The sequence below is a fragment of the Quercus robur genome, chromosome 5 (genome assembly GCF_932294415.1).
Source record: "Quercus robur chromosome 5, dhQueRobu3.1, whole genome shotgun sequence".
Classification (NCBI taxonomy): domain Eukaryota; kingdom Viridiplantae; phylum Streptophyta; class Magnoliopsida; order Fagales; family Fagaceae; genus Quercus; species Quercus robur.
This window is the reverse complement of record NC_065538.1, coordinates 6,258,567-6,284,526: the sequence shown is the minus strand read 5'-3', so window position 1 is coordinate 6,284,526 and position 25,960 is coordinate 6,258,567. Positions and strand designations below refer to the sequence as shown.

At 34.0% G+C, this 25,960-nt stretch overlaps 1 protein-coding gene and 1 pseudogene across 9 annotated transcripts in view; one reads left to right on the top strand and one right to left on the bottom strand.

The window, feature by feature from the left end:
• The window catches only part of LOC126724935 (uncharacterized), a 57,678-nt gene extending 32,951 nt beyond the window's left edge, over positions 1 to 24,727 (bottom strand). For 3 of the 9 annotated variants that reach the window (XM_050429353.1, XM_050429355.1, XM_050429359.1), the window contains exons 1-5: positions 24,322 to 24,727; positions 22,925 to 23,219; positions 22,362 to 22,659; positions 21,453 to 21,515; positions 21,184 to 21,357 (exon numbers count right to left, since the gene is read on the bottom strand). In XM_050429353.1, the coding sequence (XP_050285310.1) occupies positions 21,184 to 21,357; positions 21,453 to 21,515; positions 22,362 to 22,659; positions 22,925 to 23,219; positions 24,322 to 24,490 (999 nt within the window). In that variant the 5' untranslated portion in view covers positions 24,491 to 24,727. Of the gene's footprint in view, positions 1 to 19,313; positions 19,633 to 19,837; positions 19,982 to 20,128; positions 20,225 to 21,183; positions 21,358 to 21,452; positions 21,516 to 22,361; positions 22,660 to 22,924; positions 23,220 to 24,321 lie in introns of those variants that run through there. The other 6 variants (XM_050429356.1, XM_050429358.1, XM_050429357.1 and 3 more) reach the window with 4 other exon arrangements.
• Positions 7,134 to 11,974, top strand: LOC126724939 (40S ribosomal protein S3-2-like; annotated as a pseudogene).
• Positions 24,728 to 25,960: the final 1,233 nt, after the last annotated feature.

Below are 25,960 nucleotides of genomic sequence, written 5' to 3'. Positions count from 1 at the left end.
AGTAGGCTTTTTGTACCAAATATTCACTTTTTGCACACCAAAAAATAATAATATTACTAAAAAGCCTCTACCTGAAGTTATTTAGTTATATAACCTCTTTTGAAACACGATTTTGCTAAATTTTGAGTAAAGATCAAGTTTAGTGAACTTGAGTTTTAAGCAAACGGGAGTTCACGTGGTCCATGTAATATGATGTGGCATTTTAAAATTAAATATCTCACGTGAAACTCAAATTTAGTAAACTTTAGTTCCATAAAAAAAATTAAAATAAAAAAAAAAAAAAAAAAACCTTAAAATGGAGAGAGGTGAGACAAAGCTATTTTATGTTTGATGCATGGGGAATTTTTCAGTTAAAAAATGTCATATCAAAAGGTCCATATTAGGGCTCATTTGCTTGAAACTCAAGCAAGGCTATATAACTAAATAATTTCGGGTAAATGTTTTTTAGTAATATATTTTACAAAGATTGAATACTCGGCACAAAAAAAAAAAAAAAAAAAAAAAAAAAAAAAAGCCCAATATAGCCACAAGCGAAAGACTATTGCATAAGGAATATCAGAGTAGGCAGCTCCTTTTTTTTTTTTTTTTTTAAGAAAGAATCCTAGTCAACATTTCTAGTCACTCTATCTACCAAAAATAGCTTTTTGTAAATTTGCAAGACATTGAACTGCATAACTTCAAGATACAACAACAGTCATGTTTCACTAACAGGTAACATGAAGTATGAAAAGTGTGGTGCTGAAAGAAACTGAGGTTCCTAGCCCAATTTCCATATATAAACACGGCCCCAACATGTGGCTCCTGCAAGCATGCCAACTTTGTAAGGGTGTGCATCAAACCTGCCTAGAATCGCTGGCATACTCGGGCTAGTTAATATTGTTCTCTTTTTAGTTGAGGAGATAACATCAACTCCTCTCTTCCTATTGCCGATGAAAATGTATGAATCACCCCAACCCCATATTGCTCTGCTCTCACCAAAAAGATACGTTTAATTAATGTCAATCTTATTGAAATAATTGCAAGGTATTATATTCATTTGTCCACAATAATTGGCCATACCTATAATGACATCATAACACAATTACTGTCCAACTTATGCTAATCGCATTGTACCTAGAGCAGGTAAAACCACATTAAGTCTTCTCAAGCATGCAGAATCCTCAGCAGAAATGTTACCAATATTCAATAAAGGTAAAAAACAATGACATGCCAATGCATGACAATTTCAGGAGGGTGGTTGGGGGATGCCTATATCAGCTTCAACAAATGTTGGTCATTAACTTATATAAGTGATATTCATTCTAACATTAGCCTATTGCTCATATCAATGTGCATTGGTCTATGACAAAAAACATATACATTGCAAGTACAACAAAGACTAAAGCTCACATTAAAAAGATAAAATCATTAATGCCTTGTAATTCACCTATTGCCTATTTGTGTACATATCTTATAAAGAAATGGTTCTGCTACTCCAATTCACATCTAACCAATCCATAGTTTTGCATAAGCAAAAAAAATAGTGGCAAACACCACTGATATCTACTAAATCAGTAGTGGCCCTCTCATTTCTAAATTCCCTCACAAAAACTCTTATGTTACTACTAAAAAAATCAGCATCTTCCACAGGATACCATGTGATAGATAGTAAGATTGTTGAATGTTAAAGTTGTAAGGAGAAAATGGGCATTTACCCTTAGTTTTTAAAATATCTGGCACAATGTCCTCGTTTTGAAATTATTTAGCAAAATGTCCCTGTTTTTGAATCTCGATTTTAACAAAATTGAGTTTTGTGTGAAAGTCGATATCCTCAAAATCGAGTTCTGTGTATATTTTTAAGTGCAACTCGACATTAGCAATGTCAAGTTTCACTTAAATGTTTTTGAAAATTTAAGTAATTGAACTTACCCAGAACTCGATTTTTAGAAAATCGAGTTTCAAAAAAGAGACACGGTGCTTAATAGTTCCAAAACAGGGACAATGTGCTAGATATTTTAAAAAATAAGGGCAAAAGCCAATTTTCCCCAAAGTTGTAATAAGATAATACAATCTCAACCCACCATGTCTTGTGTGTATCTCAATGGCTTCATACAGGATTTTTTTTTTTTTTTTTTTTTTGATAACGTATGGAACCTTTATAAAGTAGAGTCCTTTGAACTCACCTCTAGCTAGTAAAACTTATGGGAAACTGACCCCACCTGTCCAAATTAGTAGTCAGGCAATCCAAGAGCTTTCACTCCTACCAATGATTTCCTAAATCAATAGACATTTAAGGTCCAAATGCAAACTAAATGTGCATGCGGTTCATAATTTTAACAACTAGTTGACATGCCAACACTAAAATTTCTAGCCTTCTAGGCAATCAATTACAAACAATAGATAAAAATTTAAGTACTATACAACCAATCTTTCAATCAAACCAAATCATTACCTTTGAAAAGGAATGTTGATGCATTGAAATTCCTGACCACATTCACACTGGAATTAAAATCCCAAAACTCAACATTCCCAATCTCGTTCCTGACCACAATCGTTGTCACATTGCTACAAGGCAAAAACCTTAAATTCGTTATGCCCCTATTCCTCACTGGCACAAATTGCCTAATATACTCCTGTTTCCAACTCAAAGAACCCAATTCCAAACCACTCCCATTTTCACACACAACCTTTATGGAATTCCCATCACCAAATTCCTCATGGGGTTTCTTTGAAATTCTTTCGATTAGTTCTTTATCGAACCTGGCTCCACTATAAGCACCACTCATACTAATAGGCCCCAAGTGTGCAAGGGACATTATATTGAGATTGGGGTGTGAGAATTCTGGTCTCATTCCCTGAGTACGCAACGACCTTAGGGTTTGGGTTTCGGGCTTATCTTCCTCCGGACTCAAATTGTTTGATTTGGCTTCAACTCTTAAAAAAAATAAATAAATAAATAAATAATTGAGAAATGGGTTTTCTTTTCTAAGTGAAAAAAATTATGGGTTTTGGTTTTTTGGATGAATTATTACAAAGAAAGTATTTTCATGGAAAGTGAAATTTAGAGAGAAAGACATTTGGCGCTTTGAAGAGGTGGAGAAGAGCTGAGTGGCTTTGGAGTGGATTCTAAGGGCAGCTATCATTTCTTCATTGCGGCGAATGTTCTTGAGGTGCCCGCGCAGTTTTTGAGAAGACACCATTGGAGAGCTCAGAGAGCCACTCACGCTCACTGGGTGTTTATGTGTGTGAGAGACAGAAGGACTGGTTATATGGGTGGCTTGTAAAGTTGCCTCTGCTTAGAAAACAATTCCACGTGAAAGTTGGTCTAGATGAATAACATTTTTCAAAATAAAAATCATATTATTGTATTATATTATATATCATATATTATATATAATAAAAATTGGGCTTAGATGTCGTGATTGTACCAAGTGGCAGCACCAAACTGAAGAAATTTTGTTAAATTTTTAGATTTTAAAAAGAAAAAATGGATATAATTTTTTTTTCTTATCTTCTTCTTCTAAAATTTCTAAGTTAATAAAAATTTTTATTTAATTACAAACCAAATTCTTTTCTTCATTTATTTCTTCTTAATTTTATTACAATCCAAAATCTTCATCTTCATCTAATTCTTCTTCTTTTTTTTCTTTTTTTTTTTCATTTAAATTACTACACCTATTGCTACACGTAAAAAAAAAAAAAAAAAAAAAAAAAAAAAAAGTGATATTTAATTGAGTTAACGTGATTATTTTTCACACCTCATTAAGTTGAATCCAAGAGAAATTGAGTTAAACTAAAACTCTAAGTCTACTAAATGGATATAATTTTTTTTTTCTTATCTTCTTCTTCTAAAATTTCTAAGTTGATAAAAATCTTAATTTAATTACAAACCAAGTTCTTTTCTTCATTTATTTCTTCTTAATTTGATTACAATCCAAAATCTTCATCTTCATCTAATCCTTCTTCTTTTTTTTTCATTTAAATTAAAGTTGGGCTTAGATGTCGTGGTTGTGCCAAGTGGCAGCACTAAACTGAAGAAATTTTGTTAAATTTTTAGATTTTAAAAAGAAAAAATGGATATAATTTTTCTCTCTCTCACTCACTGTATAGCTCTGTTTGTGAGTGAGAGAGAGAGAGAGAGAGAGAGAGAGGAATGAATATCTCAGTCGCTTTTGGGGTTTCAGTTTTTTAATCGTTATAATGATAGTGACACTGATGAGATGACAGGTTTGTCCCACTCGTGCTTGAATTTTGAATCTACCAATTGAATATTTGGAAATAAAATATGAATTTACCAATTGTTAACAAAGCATCAAGGGAAAAAAGGATTAGTGATAACGAAGCACCATTCCTTTGACACAGACTTGCATGCCGTCGGGGATTTCTGGTCTAGCCGATGCAATATTTCTAACACTCAATCTATTGGGAGATCATCAGTGGTCGTCCTCATCTTCTTTTGCGGCTTGTGAATTGTTCTGACAGCCGAATTCTCGTATGAGATTAAACTACTCCTTCTTCTTTTTCTTCTTCTTCTATGATGTTTTTTTTACTTTTCTCATCTCCATCATTAAATCGGAGGATTTCTCTTTCTCTTCTACTTGCTTTACTAAAATAAAAAGAATTCTAAAGATTACAATTTGTTTTTTAAGAGATTGTCATCCTCTTATATGTTTATATGTATATATAGCCAAAGCCACCGACTATTACCATCGATGTATCCGTGTCAGTTACCAATCATCAATATAATTTTTTTTTTTTAACATTACCTAGTGGATGAGGAAACCTTCATTGTCAATTAGTGACTAGAGAGAACTCAGAGTTAATTGTATACTCACTATATATCTCTGTTTGAGAGAGAGAGAGAGAGAGAGAAGTGGTTGTTATATTTGTTAACTGTTACTGTTAATTGTAATTTCTTACAAGTTTAATGTGAGGTATTAGTTGTGTCGACGGAGCTATTGTCGATAAGAAAATACAGAAAAGAGAACGAGTGGGGTACAAAGAAAGTTGTGAAAAGAGATGCAATATTTTTAACACTAGATCTATTGGGAGATCATCAGTGGCCGTCCTCATCTTCTTTTGCGGCTTGTGAATTGTTTTGACATCCGAATTCTCGTATGAGAATAAACTACTCCTTCTTCTTCTTCTTCTTCTTCTATGATGTTTTTTTACTTTTCTCATCTCCATCGTTAAATCGAAGGATTTCTCTTTCTCTTCTGCCTACTTTACTAAAATAAAAAGAATTCTAAAGATTACAATTTTTTTAAGAGATTGTCATCCTCTTGCATGTTATATGTATATATAGCCAAAGCCACCGACTATTACCACCGACGTATCCGTGTCGGTTACCAATTATCAATATAATTTTTTTTTTTTAACATTACCTGGTGGATGAGGAAACCTTCACTGTCGATTAGCAACTAGAGAGAACTCAGAGTTAACGGTATACTCACTGTATATCTCTGTTTGAGAGAGAGAGAGAGAGAGAGAGAGAGAGAGAGAGAGAGAGAGAGAGAGAGAGAGAGAGAGAGAGAGAGAGAGAGAAGTGGTTGTTATAATTGTTAACTGTTACTGTTAATTGTAATTTCTTACAAGTTTAATGTGAGGCATTAGTTGTGTCGGCGGAGCTGTTGTCGATAAGAAAATACAAAAAAGAAAACGAGTGGGGTACAAAGAAATTTGTGGAAAGAGATGCAATATTTCTAACACTAGATGTATTGGGAGATCACTAGTGGCCATTCTCACCCTCTTTCGCAGCCTGTGGATTGTTTTGACAGCCGAATTCTCGTATGATATTACAGTACTCCTTCTTCTTCTTCTTCTTCTTCTTCTTCTTCTTCTATGATTTTTTTTTTTAAACTTTTCTCATCTCCATCGTTAAATCCGAGGATTTCTCTTTCTCTTCTGCCTGCTTTACTAAAATAAAAAGAATTCTAAAGATTACAAATTTTTTTAAGAATAGCAAAAGATCATAATGATTTGTCTCTGTAATATACCTTAAGAATGTTTTTTTTTTTGGCAACATGTAAAACCCAAAAATCTGGGGCATTATATGTCCACGAAGAAGGCTATCAATTTTATTTAAGACATCATATATGCTTGCTTCTACGATAGATATGTCTGATTATAAACTCATTGAGAAGAATGTTGTTTTATAATTGCCATCATTTGAGACTTTTTTTTTAATAACTAAATTGATATCAATGTGTTCCTACTTTCTATTAATCTTCTTAAGTTAAGATTTTTACTAATTATAGTAAATTAGGTGTTACAAAACAAAGAAGGAGCTGGAACTGTGGGCCACAACGACTTGGGCAATTTGGAATGCAAGAAACAAAGTATACTTTGAGAAAGTTCAGACACAACCTAAAGTCATTTTGGATGTAGCTCTAGCATTGCTGGTGACATATCAGATGCTCTCGGCCACTCAAGCAAACATGATTATGGTGCAGAAGGGTCTTCGTTGTTTTGTTAGTTTAAAGGGAAGCCTTGTATGTTTTTTCTTCATAATTTGTATGGCTAACAAACTAGCCTGAGCTGTGTGCCCAGGTCTTTACCTTTGAACATGGTTTTTTACTTCTGAAAAAAAAGTCATTCTATTTGGTATCTCAAAAAAAAAAAAAAAAAAAAAAAGGTGTTACAAAACAAACTGGTTGAAATTTATAAATCACCTTATTTGCTATAACAGATATATGATTGATAATTAAATAGACACAGACGCCATTCATTTCTTTAATTCTCCTGTGCATCGCACGAGCTAGTGACTAGTATGTATATATAGCTGAAGCTACCAATTATTACCACCCACGTATCTGTGTCGGTTACCAAATATCAATATAATTTTTTAAAAAAATATACATGTAATTTTTCTATAATAAAATATTAATGATTTTACACTAAAAACAAGGTTTTCCATTTCTAATTTTATATCACACAAATTTATTAGGCATTGTTTATTAGTCATGTATTCATATGTTTGCAAATCCAATTCTACCCTCACAACAATAGATAAATTCACATAATAAAAAATAGCAAAATAAGACACTTTTAATCACAACTGTTAAAAAAAGGCAACCCTCAGCCACTGACCGTCCGATCATGATTCCTCAGTACTACTAATACAACACAAAACCATAAAACTCTTCTCACTTTTATCTCTTTTCATTTTTAGGCTCTCTCTCAAAAAAACCAAAACGGCAAAACCCACAAAACACAAAGAATCGTTTTTTCGATCCATTTTCTCTCAACAACAACATGGCGACTCAAATGAGCAAAAAACGAAAGGTACGAAAAATTTTCTATCTTTTTTTTTCCTGCGTTTTCTCGGCTTCCAAACAGACTGTTATTTTGTTATTAATTGGTTTTTGATTGAATTGTTATTATAGTTTGTGGCTGATGGAGTGTTCTACGCGGAGCTGAATGAGGAATCAATGAGCTTAATGCAATAAATGGTGGTGAATGAGGAGTCTGGTGTAATGTAATTGTTTGGCTTCAATGGGTGACTGTTCAATTTTTAGAAATGGAAGAATAATGAAAATGGTCTAGGGTTCTGTGGTTTTGTTTGATGAGAAAATGTGAAGAAAGCAAAGTAATCAACTTTTTGTGTGGTAATGAGAGTTATTTGGTTGATGTAACTAATACTATGTTTTACTCAATTAGGTGAACTATGAAATTTCAGCTCATTGACTTGTGTTCTTTGTTTCCAAGAAACATATGACAATTCTGTGTGCCCATAATCTGCATCTGGTTGTGAAGAAATTTGAAGGGAAAGATTGTACTTGTTGTAGCTTTCTACATGGGGTTGATTTCTATCTGGGTAGGAGTTTGGAAGTTAAGTTTTCTGATTGTGCTTCTAATTGATGGGCTTAGGTGAGAAGGGAAGAAGAATTAGGGAACTCACATCTCTTGTTCAAAAACGTTTCAAGTTTCCCGAGAACAGTGTTGAGCTTTATGCTGAGAAAGTGAACAACAGAGGGCTCTGTGCCATTGCTCAGGCAGAGTCTCTGCGTTACAAGCTTCTAGGAGGGCTTGCTGTCCGGAGGTATATCTTCTACTTACTAAAATTGAATTTTAGCATGTTCATTGAGTTGCCATATTGGTTCTTCTTTGTTTTTGAGATTTTTATAGAATATTTGTAATATAAGAATCATGATTTGCCAAACTCTGCTTTAGAAATGTCTCCCTTGTGGTTAGCATTGATTATACTGATATACTACTCCATTTCCCAAAAATGATGGGTTAAGAGGGTCCCTGAACCTGAAAAATGCTTACATTTAATATTTGGAGTTTTGTTAGTCTCTTTGAACTGTTCTTTAGTTCTTGGAGTTCGGGAACTGCTAAATTTTAAAGTCGCTGAACTTCAGGGTATCTATTGCCTCTTGGATCAGTGTAACTCTCTCTCTCTCTCTCTCTGTGGCACACATACACATACTTGCATCTGCCCTGACTATTATGTGTATGAAGTTTTGAAAAAAGTCAGAGTGGCTCAGAAGTATTTAATCCTGAACTTATAGTGAGAACCAGCTGGGAAGTCTTCTTTACAGCTACTTATCAAAAAAGAGTTCTTTACAGCTGTCACTGGGATATATTGGGATTGGCCCAAAACAAAAGGATTGGGATAGGATGGTTTATGCATTCATGTACTGCTTGGTAAAATACACAAACATATTATTGCATTATTGATCATGCACAAACATACATATGTTGGTATATCATTATCCTACCTGTTTTCTATATTTATCCATTTCTAATTCTTAAAAATGTCTTGGGACCAAATCTATGTTGACGATTCTAATCATTTTTGTTCTTGTAGATCCATACAATATCCATTATTTAGCTATTTGGACCTACTCTTGTCTTTTTAATTTTGCTGCATGACTGTGTGGTCATGACATACTTTATTGGGATTGAAATGGATTTGTAAGAACCTTCCTGTTAGAAACCGTGGTTTGTCCAACATTATTTTGCAATGTATCTCATGTAGTCAGTATTGACTATACTTCTCCCTTCTCCGATAGTTATGGGTTTAGAGGACCATCAACAATGCTTACATTGAATTTTGGAGTTTGTAAGATCCTTGAATTGTTAGTTAGTGCTTGGAGTTTGCAAGCTCCAATATTTCATTTTTACTCCAGTCATTATCTGTGGAACGTAGTGCCTCAATTACTTCATGAACCAATATGAATCTCTCTCTCTCTCTCTCTCTCTTTCTCTCTCACTCTCACACACACACAAACTCTTACACCTTCATGCTCTCATGGTTTAGGTGTAAAACTTATTAAAAAGAAGTATTGAGAAGGTCGAGACTGCGCAGAAGTAATTTTAACCTTTGAATGGCAATTTAGCATGTTCATTGAGTTGCCATTTTGCTTTGTTTCTTAGATTTTATAGAATGTTTGTAATAGAATTATGATATGCTGAACAACGCTTCACAGAATCTCTGCCTTGTGGTTAGCATTGATTATACTGATATATTTCTCCCTTTCCCAAAAATAATGGGTTTAGGGGATCCTTCAACAATGCTTACATTTAATATTGGGAGTTTTGTTAGTCTCTTTGAACTGTTCTTTAGTTCTTGGAGTTCGGGAACTCCTAAATTGTATTCTCTGAACTTCAGGGTATCTACTGCCTCATGAACTAGTGTGATTCTCTCTCTCTCTCTCTCTCTCTCTCTCTCTCTCGCACATGCGCACGCACACACTCTGACATGTACACCTTCATTCTCTCATGGTTTAGGTGAAACTTGTAAAAAAATAAAATAAAGAGGTATTGAGAAAACTCAAGACTTCTCAGCAGTATCTAAGCTGTTGAATATCAATTTAGCATGTTCATTGAGTTGCCATTTTGCTTCTTTGTTTCTGAGATTTTATAGAATATTTCTTATAGAAGAATCATGATTTGCCAAAAAAGGCATCACCTAATGTCCCCCTTGTGGTTAGCATTGATTATACTGATATACTCCCTTTCCCAAAAATATTTGGTTAAGAGGACAACAATGCTTACATTTAAAATTTGGAGTTTTGTTAGTCTCTTTGAACTGTTCTTTAGTTCTTGGAGTTTGGTAACTCCTAAATTGTATTTTCTGTGAACTTCAGGGTATCTATTGCCTCCTGAATTAGTGTGATTCTCTCTCTCTCTCTCTCTCTCGCGCGCTCACACACACTGACATGTAAACATCATTCTCTCATGGTTTAGGTGAAAGTTGTAAAAAATACAATAAAAGTGGTATTTAAACCTTTGAATTTCAATTTAGCATGTTCATTGAGTTGCCATTTTGCTTTGTTTCTGAGATTTTATAGAAGAATCATGATTTGCTAAACAAGGCCTCACCTAATGTCTCTCTTGTGGTTAGCATTGATTATAGTGATATACTCCCTTTCCCAAAATTAATTGGTTCAGAGGAGCCCTCAACAGTGCTTACATTTAAAATTTGGAGTTTTGTTAGTCTTTTTGAACTGTTCTTTAGTTCTTGGAGTTCGGGAACTCCTAAATTTTAGTGTATCTGAATTCGAACCAATCAAAAAAAAAAAATGTGTATCTGAATTTGATTCCATCTATTTCTTCATGAATCAGTGTGACTCTCTCTCTGTGGCAGTTACACAGGTTTGCATGTGTCCTATTATATGTATAGAATTTGTAATGAAGTGTTGGAAAAGGTGAAAACAGCTCAGAAGTATTAAAACCTTAGACTTATTGTGAGAAAATCAGCTGGGAAGTCTTCTATACAGCTATCACTGGGACAAATCAGGATTGGCAAAAAAAAAAAAAAAAAAAAAAAATCTGCTTATGATGGTTTCTGCATTCATGTTTGGCAAAATGCATGCACACATTATTGAGCTATCCGCACATGCACAGTATATATAATTGTCCAATCAGTTTGTTATCGTCTTTATTTTTATCCATGTCCAGTGATAATTTTTAAAGATGTCTTAGGACTAATATTTGTTGTAGATTTATGCTGTATTTTTTTTTCCTTTCGGTTTTTATACTTCTATTGAATCGGCTTCAACCTCCTTGTTTTTAGGGCTTGCTATGGTGTTCTTAGATTTGTTATGGAGAGTGGAGCAAAAGGATGCGAGGTATGTAAAGGAAGCTTTTGGCCTCCATTGACTGTTAAATGAGCTTTTTTTTTTTGCTCTGTTTTCTTTACATAAGAGTGTCCTTTTTGTCACTATATCCAGGTTATAATTTGTGGTAAGTTCAGGGCTCAGCGTGCCAAAGCTATTATGAAGTTCAAGGATGGTTACATGATATCCTCTGGCCAGCCTGTCAATGAATATATTGACTCTGCTGTGAGGCATGTGCTTCTTAGACAGGTTAGCTTAGTTACTCCTTGAAAAACTCATTTCAGAATTGGATAAATGCAATTAGCATATCAACAACCTGCCTTGGTATGAAAAGTTATCTTTTTATTAATGTTTTTGCATTTAAAATTTGTTGCAGGGTGTTCTTGGTATCAAGATGAAGATAATGCTCGATTGGGATCCTAAGGGCAAGGTAGGCCCCATAACACCCTTGCCTGATCTGGTTACCATACACTCACCCAAGGAGGAAAGAGGAATACAACTTTACACCTGCATTGGCAGCAACTAACATAGAGATTGCAGCAGTTTAAACTAGGTCTCCTCTTGTCCAGGTTGCTTTCACTTTGTAGTGTCTAGGACAACAGAAACTTAAAGATGCCTGTTAAATTTTTTGCAAGGAATAGGATTTAAGTTATGGTTCCATCTAGTTCTTCTACGTGGAGTTGGTGACTTGTGAAGGATCGTGTTTTTGTAGACTGTGTTGCCTTTGTTTAACGTATCTTAGTTGCTATTTGTTGTCCTATCATGTATTATCCTTGAAAAGTTTACTTTTTTTTAATAATCCCGTTATAGACAGAAGCCATCATTTGAATTCCCAGTGTAGCTTGCTATTCTAGGGTCATAGATGGCCTGATCCCGATCGAGTTCATTTTGTTATTATGAAAATAGGAAGAAAGGCTTTGATTCTCACTTGAGCCATTTGGTCAAGCTCCAAGAATGTGTAAGCTACTAAGCTGAGTCCGGTGTGATGCATGAAGAGTGGACTATGGTCCTGTTTCGTAAAGTGGTAACAGAGTTTTCTGTAGACTGTACTTAACATTCGAAATAAACATGCCCTGGAAAAATTCATTGGTGAATAATAAAAATGGAATTAGTTATAGTCATAGATATATGAGAATTTAAACTCAGAAGATTGTTTTTTATTATTAAAAAAAAAAAAAAAGGATAAGAAAGATTCACCGGCCAGTTGAATCTAACTAATCGTTTGGGGGACAAAGGGCAAAGGTATACCCAATGGGACGTAGGAGTAGCCTAGTCGAGTAGGACCTATGATGCTAGTCATTTGATTGCTGAGGCCTTATTTTTGTCGTGCAATAGATGCCGGATGTATTGGTGACAATCCACCAGTTTGGCTGGTAGCAACTTTTTCTTTTTGGGTCATACTTGTGATTTGTGAAACGACTGAACGACCCAGTCAAATTTAAGTGAATTAGCATTTTCTGGGTTGTCAAACAAAGGCACAGAGAATTGGAGTTCATTCTTTTAGACCAGTTTTGTGGAACTGGAATGATGTGCTTGGTTGAGGTGTAAAGGGAGGAGATGAAAAAGGAATAGGAAACTATGATTTTCTATCATTTATTCAGGGAGAAAATGGAGAGAATAAAATAGGATTTTCATCCAGACTATCATTTTTGTTCATTTCAAATTGGGGAGAAAATGACTGTTCCTTTCAAATTGGGGAGAAAATGACTTGGAGCAATGAAATTAAAAAATTCTTCTCATTACCCCCATTGTTTCAAACTACACTAAGTGCAGGGATGAAAAGAAGAATAAAAATGATAGGAAACTATGATTTTCTATCATTTATTATGGGAGAAAATGGAGAGTAGGAAATAGGGTGGGTAGAATTTTTCACCCAGTTATTTTTGTTCCTTTCAAATCGGGGAGAAAATGACTTGAGCAACAAAACTAAAAAATTCTTCTCATTACCCCATTGTTTCAAACTACAATAAGTTCATAATAATAATAATAATAACAATAATAATATAATTTCTATCTTATCTTTCCACCATTTACCAAATATTTATGATGGAAAATTAAAATCTCTTTTAATCATTTTATCATTTTTTATCCTTACAAATTTTATTATCATCCCATACAAAAAGAGCTGAAGTGATGTTAATTTGAGATGTAACACTATCATATTGATTTGCAATTCAAGAAAAATACAATAAGACATATATATATATATATATATATATATATATTCATACATACATACATGTCTTCCTAGATTAGTTTTAGAAAGAAAAAAAAACATTAAATCTAACAAGAACTAGAATACATTTACAAGAAATAATATTCATAGAAATTAAATATAACAAAGCCACTATAAGCAACCATAAAACAAATAGCAATTAAATTCAACCAAATTAGACTATTTTGGTCAACCATAAATTCAAAATCAATTTCATATCTCTCAACTAAATAGAAATTGAACAATTTTTATTTTTTATAGAAAGTTTCAACCTATGACATCTGCTCTTGATGATAGCTTTTTATCATCAGACCAAAACACTAACTAATATTTGGTGTAAGCGGGGATTGAAACTCAGATTTTTTATACAACCATCAAAGACTTTATCAGTTAAGCTAACTAGAACCCACAAATAGAAATTGAATTAGAGAAGAAGATCATAAATCATAAGATAAATAATTAGGAATCGAACTAAAAGATCAATAAGAAAGAAGTACATTAGGCAAAGTAACAAGTACATCAGCATCTAGAGCAGCTGAAAACGGAGGAATTACTTCTATCCATCTAATACTATCCTCGTTGCCTACCTAGCATAAGAAGCTAATAGCTTGGCTACCCTATTAACAAACTTAACAAGGGACTATACTAAAACTCCAGGACCTGCACATGGATAGGAGAGTATGGACTTAATCAACAGGATGCCCATTAGCTCAAAAATTATCTCGAATTTTCTGCCTAGCACTAGTTCCTACTAATAGTCTAATACTATACCCTCACGGCCTCTCTAATCTCTAATGATAATTCCCACACCAGTACAACATAGATCCTTGAATAGCTATGGGATCTGGTCTCACTCAAGAAAAAAAGTGTGGGATATGGTTGACATGTTTTAGAGGAGGAAAGGAAAAGTCAAATTATGAAAAGTAGGGATTTGGGGTGGGGAATTTTTATGGCTGACGTATTGGAGGAAGGGCCAAGCTTTTCTCATAGGGGGCAGCTCTTAAATGAGAAGGTATGATACCTATTTCTTCCTACTATTATAGAGGTTTTAAAAAATTTTGGGGGGAGGGGGGGGGGGGGGGGCTGTAGGACTCGTAAATAGTTGAGAAAATAAACAAAAATTAAATAAAATAAGTAGGTAACTTAGGTGGAACTTGAAAATAGGAGGAAAAATAAACAATAAGATGGCTTACAATCTAATCCTAAACAGGCAGTACTAATCTACTTTTCAAGTTTGACAGCCTAATTTTTTGTTTTCAGCGTACTAATATATGTGCCCACAACTCCTTGGTTTATGCTGTGGAGTTGAAGATTTGGAGTTGGTGTTTACTATGCAACCACAGATTGCAAATGGGTTTGTACAAAATTGAAAGATTAAAACACCCAGTTAGTAATTAGCTTAACTATTCAAACAAGGCCATCAAAATTCTTTTTTCTTATTCTTTCTAATCAGTCATCACATCCCACAATAGCTATTCTTATCACCCATCATAATTTTTTTTTTTTGAAATGGAAAATGAGATATAAAATATGTTGCTAATGCTATAACAAATAATCAGAATGAAAATTCGCAAAGAGAGAGAGACCCTCGAAACGAGAAGGGAATTCAAGCTTTGTAGAAATTAGTCCAACTCTCTCTCTTGGATGTGGATTAGTTAGGATGTCAGCACTAGCAAGCTCCAATTGTGGATTTTAAGAGGAAAGCCGCCAAGGAGAGAGACAGAGTGTGTGTGGGTGTGCACCATAAGATAAGGCTCCTGCATCTTCTTTTACACTAAGAAGTAGTAGAAAACAAACTGATATAATTTTTTTTTTTTTTGGTAATAATATATGTGATTTGAATAATTTGATTATCCAATTAATTGGTGACAATTTTGTGGTAACACAATATGAATCCAAAAAAGGCGCCAGTTTACAGATGATTGTCATGCTATTATAGTAGTAGTTCTCAGCCTACAGTTGCTTTGATGAATTACAGGAGTTGCAGCTAATTTGGAAGCAGAGAAAATAATGAATGAAAAGGAATATAAATAAAAAATTTATATTGTTCTTTTTCTTCATTTATTTGAGAGTTTTAATTGATAGAATCTATTCACTTGTTTAGGAGTTTAAGTCCATTCCATTCCTTTATGATCATTTCTTGTGAACTCACAAACGAAGGCTTAGAAATAAGGTTATAATCAATTACAATGGTGACAAATTACACCTTAAAATCTCAATAATTGGTTTTTTTTTTTTGAATCCACAAATGCTCTACAATGATGTAAACGTGGAATATAAATTTTTGAATTAAATCTTTTATGAAAATGTAGTACTTGTTTTCTAGTTTTCAAACTAAAATAAGTGCATAATAATAATAATAATAATTTAATATATATCCTTTTGCTTTTCCATCACTATTACCGAACACAAATGGTGGAAAAAAAAAATTCTATCATTTTTTATCTTTCAACTTTTCCATCATCCCAATCAATATAGTAGAATTGATATCAATTGAGACGTGACATTATTTTTTTAATTTTTTAATTTTTTGTTAATATAATTTTAGTATACTCTCTTTATGATGCCATATTCATATTCATGAAAATTTTGTGGTTGAACACATGGATATATGAGTTAAACTTGAAAACTTTGACAACTTATGTTAATTTAATTTGATCCACAATTTATTTATTTTTTATTTTTCATAATGCAATAGTTACAACTTACAATAATGGAGAGAGATGATTTGAATCTTAAATATTTCTGTTAGAAACATTAGGAGGTGCTAATTGAACTACAAAACTCTTGGTATAAAAACAACTATTTCATACATTCATATAAGTTACTATTCATTTTTTTTTCTCCTACAAAAAGTATGAAGTTACTTATCAATGCCCCATCATTATAATAAGGTATCTAATGCATTTGTTGCATGCAATAAGTGCCTCACAACTATGTTCCTTGGTTTGTGGATTCCTATTTGCTGTGAGACTTTTTTTTTTTTTTTTTGAGAAACAAACACACACACACAAGGGAGAGGGAAAGAGATTCTAACACAAAAGCACACCACAACTCCGCTCAAAAGCTACGGTAACTTTTAAAGGAGGGTGGGACAAGTTATATTACACATAACACATTCTCTTAAATAATGTGGGACAATTACCCATTTTCATTTTTGAGAAACAAACACACACACATTGGGAGAAACTAAAATATAAAGATTGGATTAAATAAAATATAAAATAAATAAACTAAATGTGACTTATATTAATAATGAAAAATTAGGAGAAACTACGCTTTTCTTTTTTCTAATATGTGATTTTGACAAAAATACATTTTACCCACATAAGACCTGCTAATGTGGATGTTCATCAAACTTTGTTGTCAAAATATAGAGGCTAAGTGATCACGTGCTTGAGAAAAATATGACACCATTACACTTTGACATTTTTCCCACTTGACACTTGTGGTTTAGAAATTTAGCATTCTGCCCACAAAATGGTTTAGAAAAAAAATCAAGTGCTTATCCATATAGTAGTGTCAATATTTATTGATTCCACAATAATTAATGGGAAGATGTGTCCACAAAAACATCTAGAAGTTCATTCAGTTTCAACTCACTGTGAATGTTGCTGCTGTTATTGTTAACTTTGTGGCATATTTGGTAATGAACCTTTCATCTTTGTTTCAAGATCATCCTTATACTTTGAGATGTTCCAAAAAAAAAGGCTCTTATTATTATCCAATGGTTTAAAAATACTAATGTTACAAATAGAATTCATGAAACCAGAAGTCACTTTGATGATGCGGAGCCTATGGCAAGGCATGAAATATTCCGTTTTGTCACATAAATGATAATAAAGTGGGAGATGAGTGTTTTCCACCAAAAGCAACAAATTACAGATTTGAGTTTGAAAATCAATATCTTCAATAAATTGGAGATAAGATTGCCTACCATAACCTCTCTCAGATCTCGTAAAAATAGGAGCTCCAATTTTGAAACAAAGTTCAGAAGGTTGAGTACCAAATATATAACTTAACCAAAAACTAAACCAGGACAATTTAGAAAGCAAAAAATTGAATTTGGTCTCAAAAAGTTCCAAGCACAAATTGAAGTATTTAATATTTGCTTACCCAGGCGGTCCAATTTCTCCTTAATGGACAAGACTACATTTTGTGTCACGAATGTAGCCCCCTCCACCAAGCATTCCTGAGGTAGGCCCTGCCCAATTCAAGCACTGTTGCCTTTCCTGATGTGGGAATACGTCTAGTTTGTGCAGAATATTGGTTAGGGGCGCCATTGCCATTAGTTCTTGACATCTTTTGAGTATTTGTGGCAAGAAGATGAAATTTGAGTTTGATAAAAATGGAGTCAATACTATGATAACAAGTCAACGCCAAGTTGGTATTCTAAAAACAAGAAGTTGTAAAGAAATACTAATAGTCTGAGAATTGGAAGTAGACTGATTTTAAAGACAATACCAGTTGCTGGGATGATTTTCTTGTCCCCCAAAAAAAAAAATTATTAATTTATTTGAACCATGTTATTTTCTTCTTCATTTTCATAGTAACTGGGTTGTCAAATGTTCTCTTATTTGAGTGACACTAGTTGGTCAAAATTTTTTTCTGATGAAATGGTTTGCAAGAGAAAAATGATATAAAAGTGAGTAAAATGTTAATCAAAAGAATATTAAAATGAAGAATATTCAAGACTCAAAGAGAATGCCAGTAATTGCCTAATTGGAACAAAATATTAGTCAAAAAGGATACCGATCTACTACATGAGATTCCAAACTTCCTTTGCTTCTTGTACCAAACTACTCATTCTTATTCCACAATGAAAATGCGCATAATCTATACAAAACCTTCATTCGATCAATGGCCTGGATTTCTAGTCACTCTGCCTAACAAAAGCAGTTTCTTGTCATTTTGCAAGACATCAAACTGCACAAACTCTGTCAATTTTACTCCAAAATAAAAAAATAAAAAAATAAAAAAAAATTCAAGATGCAACAGCAGTCATGTTTCACAGAAAGAAACTAAGGTTGCTAGCCCAATGTTGACATATAAACCTGCCCAAACAAGTGGCTCCTGCAAGCATGCCAACAGTTGAAGGGTGTGCATCAAATCTGCATGGAACAGCTGACATGTGTGGGGGCTTTGTAGAGTGAATATTGTTTTCTCTAGAGTTAGGGAGGTAACATCAACTCCTCTTTTCATATTACCAATAAAGATGTGTGAATCATCCCAACCCCATATTGCTCTGCTCCCCAAAGAATGAGATGTTCAATGACAATCTTATTTTCATGATTGCAAAATATTGTATATATTTGCTCCCAATAATTGGTCATGCCTATAATGACATCAGACCACAGTTACTGTCCAACTTATCCTAATCACATTTTACCTCTTTATGTGTTCTTTTAAAAAGTGGGATTTTATTGTGGTTGGGGAGAAAAAAAAGGGGGGGGGGGGGGTGGAATTGTGGGTGACGACATCCCATCTTTGTCAGACGGTTGATATCATCCCTCCTAGCTAAGAATCTGTTTCAGAGAATGAATCGACCAAACTTGTTTAATATTTGGCATCCTGATGTTTCTTTGGCTGGACAACTCTGACCCTGATGGAGGGATTGTATGTGATGGTGGGAGCAGCATTAATGCTAGAGATTCTAGTGTTATATGAGGGGGCATTGGAGCTGATTCAAGTTAAAGTGCTTCAGGTAAACCTGGAAGAGAGGGATTCTTTAGAATGGACTGGATTGTTGCAAACTCTAGTATCTTCAATTGCGCAGAAACCTGGGAAGCTATCAGATCAAGGCCGCAATTTGTTAATTGGTGGATGATGGTCAGGCATATTTCTACTACCCCAAGGCATGCATTCACCTGTTGGTTGGCTCCGAGAAATAGATTGACTACCCATGCTAGACTTAAATTGTTGGTATCAAGGTGTCATCTTGCATATATTTCACAGAGGGTATAGAAAAGAAGGGAGAACTTGAATTTTAAGTGCTATTGTCCCATGAGAGAGCATCAGATTGAGATATTATATTGGAATAGATTAAGGAGGCAGTGCTGAAATTTCTGCATGAGAGAGCATCAAATTTCTGCATATCAGAAATTTCGCACTAACACTTATGTTCTCTGAATCATTACTGGTTAATGGTTATGCAGTTCATGTGTAAAACAAACTCACTTGTAATGCCCTTTTCTCTGGCAAAACATTTCATGAGAACACTGCCAAGAACAAAGAAAAACAAATAAACATCAAATGATTGGCACATTTTTTAGCATGGTTTGGGTGTTATTATTGAAGCTGTTGCCCAGCTTTCTCCATCAATCTAGCCATACACTCTTGCCAATCTGAAATCTTTTCATCTCCATTGACCACCTATAGTCACAAAAAGCAGAGAACATTTGATGACCTAGTTTTCAAGAAAATGAAGAAGAAAATAACATGGTTCAAAAAAATTATAAGGGGTTGTTTATCGTGGACAAGAAAATCATTTCACTGCTCTAGTATTGTCTTTGAAATGGGTCGACTACATATTCTCAAACTATTTTGTAGTTTACTTTCAACTTGTTTTAGTATATACCAATTTGTCGATGACTTCTCATAGCTATGACTCCGTCTTTGTTGTTTTACCTTCAAAGAAGTGTATATGACCATATGTTAGACAGGAACCTAGAACTCAACGGCTGGTCCAATGCATGAAACATGCCAGGCAGGATTGATTCATCTGGTTCAACATGATAATAAAGGTAACCATTAAGCAGTTGCCTATAGCTGATGCATTAAAGGAGTTTCATTTGTCACATTTGTACAACAATTCGACCAATCAAATCAGTTTCATTCAATAAATTTGATTTAGTATATGTTTACCAACCTCAAATATAAATCCTCTTTGTGGGACTGCATCAAGTGCTTGCACACAAATAAAGGCAGCATCCTCCTTGCTAAGATTTCCTCTCGCAGCACTACCCTGTTATGAAGAACATTAAGTTTGATACTCAGCAACCGCAATAGAACAGACCTCATTATTGTTATCTTGTAAGGTAATTTTGTTAATATCCACCAGATGCTTGCCAATTCCCTAAAATTTTCAGTTAGAATCAAAATTTCAAGGGCCCATGAGATCAGATTGAACAAATAAGTTTGATAGAATGATCTATCTTCAAAGAAACAAGATTTCTTTTTCCTTTTTTCTGTGCATCAAAAGGGGGTCTATGTTCGTGCTAGAAAATGAAGAGAAGGGTCTATAATTGATTGTCTTTAGTATAACATTAGAATGTTTTGCCTAAATGCTAATGGACAATAACTAAAGCACTTTTGTTTAGTGAAACCAAATAACTTCAATGTCTACAATCAGTTTTTGACTTTTTGTGATGACTATATTTGCTCTAGAAAGGCTCCTTGGAAACAATAAGTTCTGGCATCCTAAAGCTATAGAGAACAAAATGGGACAATTCACTACCCTGCAATTTCCTGATGACCAATGAAAAAGGTCTCCTACAGCAATCGCGTCACTGCTAAAAGCCTAAAACACATTGCAATGACCAACACATGAAGTTGTCTCATAAGTAAATTCTTTTTTAATAGTGGGTAGAATTTGCTCCATTATTTGATGACTTATGAGCAAACAGCCTTAAGAATCTTATACATAGAAAATGGTAGTTGCTCTTATGCTTCTCAATAATCATCTGTTGAGAGAGAAAGGAAGTAAATATAATGCAGTCCAAAAAACTAGAAACAGCACGGTGAATAATGTTGGGTATGTAAGGAGACTGCACAAAACACAGCAATGCCTGTTGACAATTATGCAAAATTTCCTCATGAATCTGACATATTATTTCTTTTCCAAACAATTGATTTGAGTAACTGAAAACCAAGCACCATAGATTCAATTTTATCCTATTCATGGTAAAAGGAGAAGAGTAATACCTCCTCAAAGCTAAAACCTTGTTGTCCACCTGGAGTGCTTTGTAACAATCCAGCCCTGATGATAGTGTAAGGGATTCCTGAGGCCATCAACAACGATTCATCTTGCTCAGCTAATTTTCTTGCATTGCTTTTCATGAGAGCTTGAATGCCACCAGAACCTCTATAAGCAGACAACTGCAACCTTATCAAACCACAATAACAAAAAAGAATTTACTTAAATTGATGATGTTTCATGTTTAGACAAGCACACCTAAGAAGAAGACAGATACCTGAGATAAGAGAACTACATGTTGCACCCCTTTCAAGCCCTCAACATTGGATAAGAAACCTTCCTGACAAAACATTAAACAGAATACTTAAGTAGATAGGAAAGATGACCTTAAATAATAGGAATGTCCTGAAGTGGTAGAGAAGCAATTAATCTACGAATAAATAATTTTATATAATTAAGCTGTTGCAAATATAGCCAATATATATATGACTTTTGCATGGACAGCTAAAGCTTGTATGGTTTGAGTTTCAACAAAAACACTGAAACAAGGAGACTTTTTTCTGTTATGGAAATGCCAATATCTAAATGCCAGATTATTGTAAATGTTTTAGAGACAAATTCTCGTGGCACATTGGATGCTCTTTTGTGGCCATGGCAGTGTGGCACCATATCTCATATCCATTTTAAACATTGACACTTCTGCCATTTTAGTTTTAGTGTATGCCAGCTTAATAAAGATTTTGGTTTTGGCAGATTCATCACCTAAAGGATTTTTTTTTTTTAAGTCAGCTTTTAGCTTTCCAATATGAAAGCTTACTTAAGCTAATTAAATGAGAAGACCAGGGGCACTAGGACAACATGAATCACAAAGATAATAAGGATGGAAGATTCAACCCCAAATAGCACAATTGGTTGGGGAACATGGTTCATTAAGCTAAGGTCACCAGTTTGAATCTCCCATTTCCTTTTCATTAAGCAACACATTCAAATTAGTAAACAAAAATGTAGTATAACAGTTCCTCAATCAAAAATATAGTATGTCTCTCAATCAAAAAATCCTATAGGCAGCAAAAATTTCTTTGCTAGTTCTCTCAATCAATATCTAGTCCACCTTATGAATAACAACAAGTTTCACACTGGACAAGAACCAAAGTGTAAATGGATCATCTTCATTAAACATGTCCACCTCTTCCACAAGGACTGGCTCGTAAGTCCTGCTATTTGCATGATAGTACCTCGCATGATAACCGGGCCAAGGACAATTTAGGCTTAACCCCACTGCTAATGGTGAGCCCCACAAGTCATGCAGCACTAGAAGGAAATCAGCTACAGTCCTGATAGAGTCCATTTCAATGCCAGCAACGAATTCAAGTTCCATGCCTTCAAACTTGTAGATGGACGCAAATTTAATTGGCTCTTGAGCTGCTGTATGATCTAAGGCCGCCACAACATCCCCCATATTTCTCACAAATTTAGCGACATAGCTGAATAAAAAATTTAAAAAAAAAAAAAAAAAAACAAACAAACAAACCATAAGCAGTGAAGAATAAAGTTTGATGCAGGGCAGTGAAGCAAAAAATTTGATGCAGGCAGTGAGGGAAAAAAAAGAACTAAAGTTTGATGCAGGGCAGTGAAGCAAAAAATTTAATGCAGGCAGTGAGGGAAAAAAAAAAAAAGAACTAATGTTTGATGCAGGGAAGTGAAGCAAAAAATTTGATGTAGGCAGTGAGGGAAAATAAAGGAACTTACAATTTTCTGCCATATATTGTTGTACCATTCAGATCATGCACAGCAGAATCAGCCGCGCTATCTAGCTCAAATGATACAGCACCTCTCATCTTGCCACTACGTCCAGAAAACTCGCATTGGCGGACAAATCCATAGACAGAAAACAGGTCATTCAATTCCTGGTCATCAAGGAAAGGTCCATCAATTCTAATCCAAACCTTAGAACTAATGGACGGCGTTTGAACTTCGTTCCATACAATAGTCAATTCCCTTCCCTCCATTTTGGTGTCCTGCAGATTTTCTAATGCCTCCCTTGCTGAACAATTACAGTAAGAAACACAAAGAGAAAGAAAAGTAGAGGTTAAGAAATAGAATTCGAAAAGGAAGAGAAGAACACATATAATAGACAGACAGTTTAAATAAACTTATAGTTGTAAATTATTATTACAAATTGTGATTAGTCCTCCTCTTTTTGTCTTCATTCTGTTGATACTTACTGGTAGGACTGCATATTGAGAGTGAGCAACATCTAGTAAATTACTGAGAATTGTAGGCATTAGAGCCCTGGCATCCCAAGTCAGTTTTGAACATTCTGAACCCCCCCCCCCCCCCCCCTTCCTCTCTTCCTCTATCTGTAATGTAATTCTGACAATTATTGTCTTAGTGAATGGAAATGCTAAACTTTAAGATAGTCTCTCTTGTGGTGATAGCTCTACTCTACTATTGGTTTTGTCTTGATCAGACTTTCCAGTCTTGACTACATATGCTACAAAATATTGCCAGTGTTCTAGTAATACTTTCAGTACTTTATCATGTGAGTGTAGTGGTTGTGAAAATTTTTATATCCACGCAATAGTTTTTATCGTCTTATTTTTCTATCTACTCTATCAAACACTTTCTATCACCCAAAAAAAAAAAAAAGAAAAAACAAAACAAAACAAAAAAAAACTCAACCAAACAGAGCACACTAGAAAACTTATTTCACGAAAACAAATGGAAGGCTACCTTTTCTTTTTCCTGCTAAATTTATTTTTCTTTGTAGAATACTAAAGCTAAAGACACAAACAAAGTCATTAATTTTTCAAATTTTACACCCGAAAGCAGGAAAAAAAAAAAAAAAAAAAATCATGACGTATGAATATCAAATTATTTTAAATTCTATTTGTTGTATATATTATTGCCCATGAAATTTGACTCAAATGAAACTTTTTCCTTCCATAAATACGGATAAATAAAGGAAAAAACTCGTTAGTTCAAAACGCATAGAAAAAAAAGCAACAACAACAATAGTAAATAATTTAATGGCATTATCAAAATAGCACATATAAATGTCCACATTTGATTGCAGAAATGCAGAGAACAAAACATAAACCCCACTAAAACCCCAATCAAAAACCAGACCTCATCAACACACTCACCGTGGTAAAAGTTAATGAATTTCACCAAGGCGCAAGTAGACGTTTCGAATTCGATGCATTCCAACCGCCCAAAATTTGAGAACAGTCGGTGTAGGTCTTCTTCGGAGACATCCTCACCGATGTTCGACACCCTTAAGGTGTTAGGAGGCATTGGGCCCTTAATACCCATGGTGGTGGAGACAGAGACAGAGAGAATGGTGGTGGTGTTTGTGAGAGAGAGTGGCGGTGGTGGTGGTGGTGGTGGTGTTGAGAGAGAGTGGTGGTGGTGGTGGTGGTGGTGTTCGTGTTCGTAAGAGAGAAAGAACGGTGGTATTCGACCGTTGGTGTTTGAGAGAAAGGTGGAATTCGACCGTTGGTGTTTGAGAGAGAGAGAGAGAGAGAGAAGGGAATTTTGAATTTGAGTGAAAAAAATAAAAATGGGATTTTGAGTTTGAATGGTTTAATCCCTTTTTATAATCACTCGTGTTTATAAAATATATATATATATCTCTCTCTCTCTCTCTCTAATCGCTCGTGTACTATTTTTTTTTCTTTTGTTAGGCTAGAGATTAATTTAAATTGATTTTAAAACACCTTTTTTATCTTTTCCTTCTTTTTTTTTTTTAATTTGTTTCATTTCCTCACGATAACTCCTAGAATTTTTCACCATTTTTTTACTATTTAATTTTATTCACTTCACACTAGATTAGTCACCAATATCCTTGGACCTTATGGAAAAGGGAAGAAAATAATAATTCCTAATTGTCACTTAATACAGGATAGATTTTTTTTTTTTTTTATACCACAAGATATATGAGTAACATTTTGTCCATTCCTAACAAGTTCTTAAATTAAACTTACGAATACTTTTTTTTTTTTTTTTTAAAGGAAAAAACCTAAGATTGCTTTAATCTATATATATTAATAGACAAAGCTTAAAGATTGCTTTAATTTATCAATTATGATATACTAGTGGAAGACCCATGTAATGCGTGAAAATAAATAATTATTTTGTATTGTAATATTATGTATAATTTTTTCCCTAAAAATTATACAATTTCTATTCGGTCTAATTAGATCTACTTCAACCCAATTTGGTCCACTCAGTCAATTTTGGTCACCTTCAGTCCATTTTAGACTAATTGGGCTTTTTAAGTTGATTCTTTTTGTAGGTTTGCTTTTCAAGTTTAGCTAAAAATTTCATTTTTTTTTCTTAATTTTTGGATTGGAAAGTATGAAATTTTATTATATTTGGGCTAAACTCTTTAGTTTTGAGTAAAAAAATTCAAAGAAAATAGACATTAGAAATTAGAAATATGAGCCCTAAAAATGCAATAAAAATAATGAACATTTAAAAGTATTATTCAATCCACATTGGTTCCATTCGGTCCATTCTATCCTCTTCGGTCCATACATCGTAATCGGTTAATTCGGTCCTATTTAGTCCATTCTGTCCACTAAAGTTCTATTCGGCCCATTCGGTCTTATTCAGTCCACTTCGATCTCATTAGGTTAACATTGGCTCTATTTGGTCCACATTGGTCCTATTCTGTCCACTTCGGTCCTATTTGCTTTATTCTGTCCACTTCGGTCCATTCCTTGTGTCTATATATATATAAAAAATCAAATCTGAGATAAAATTCAATTAAATTCTAACCTA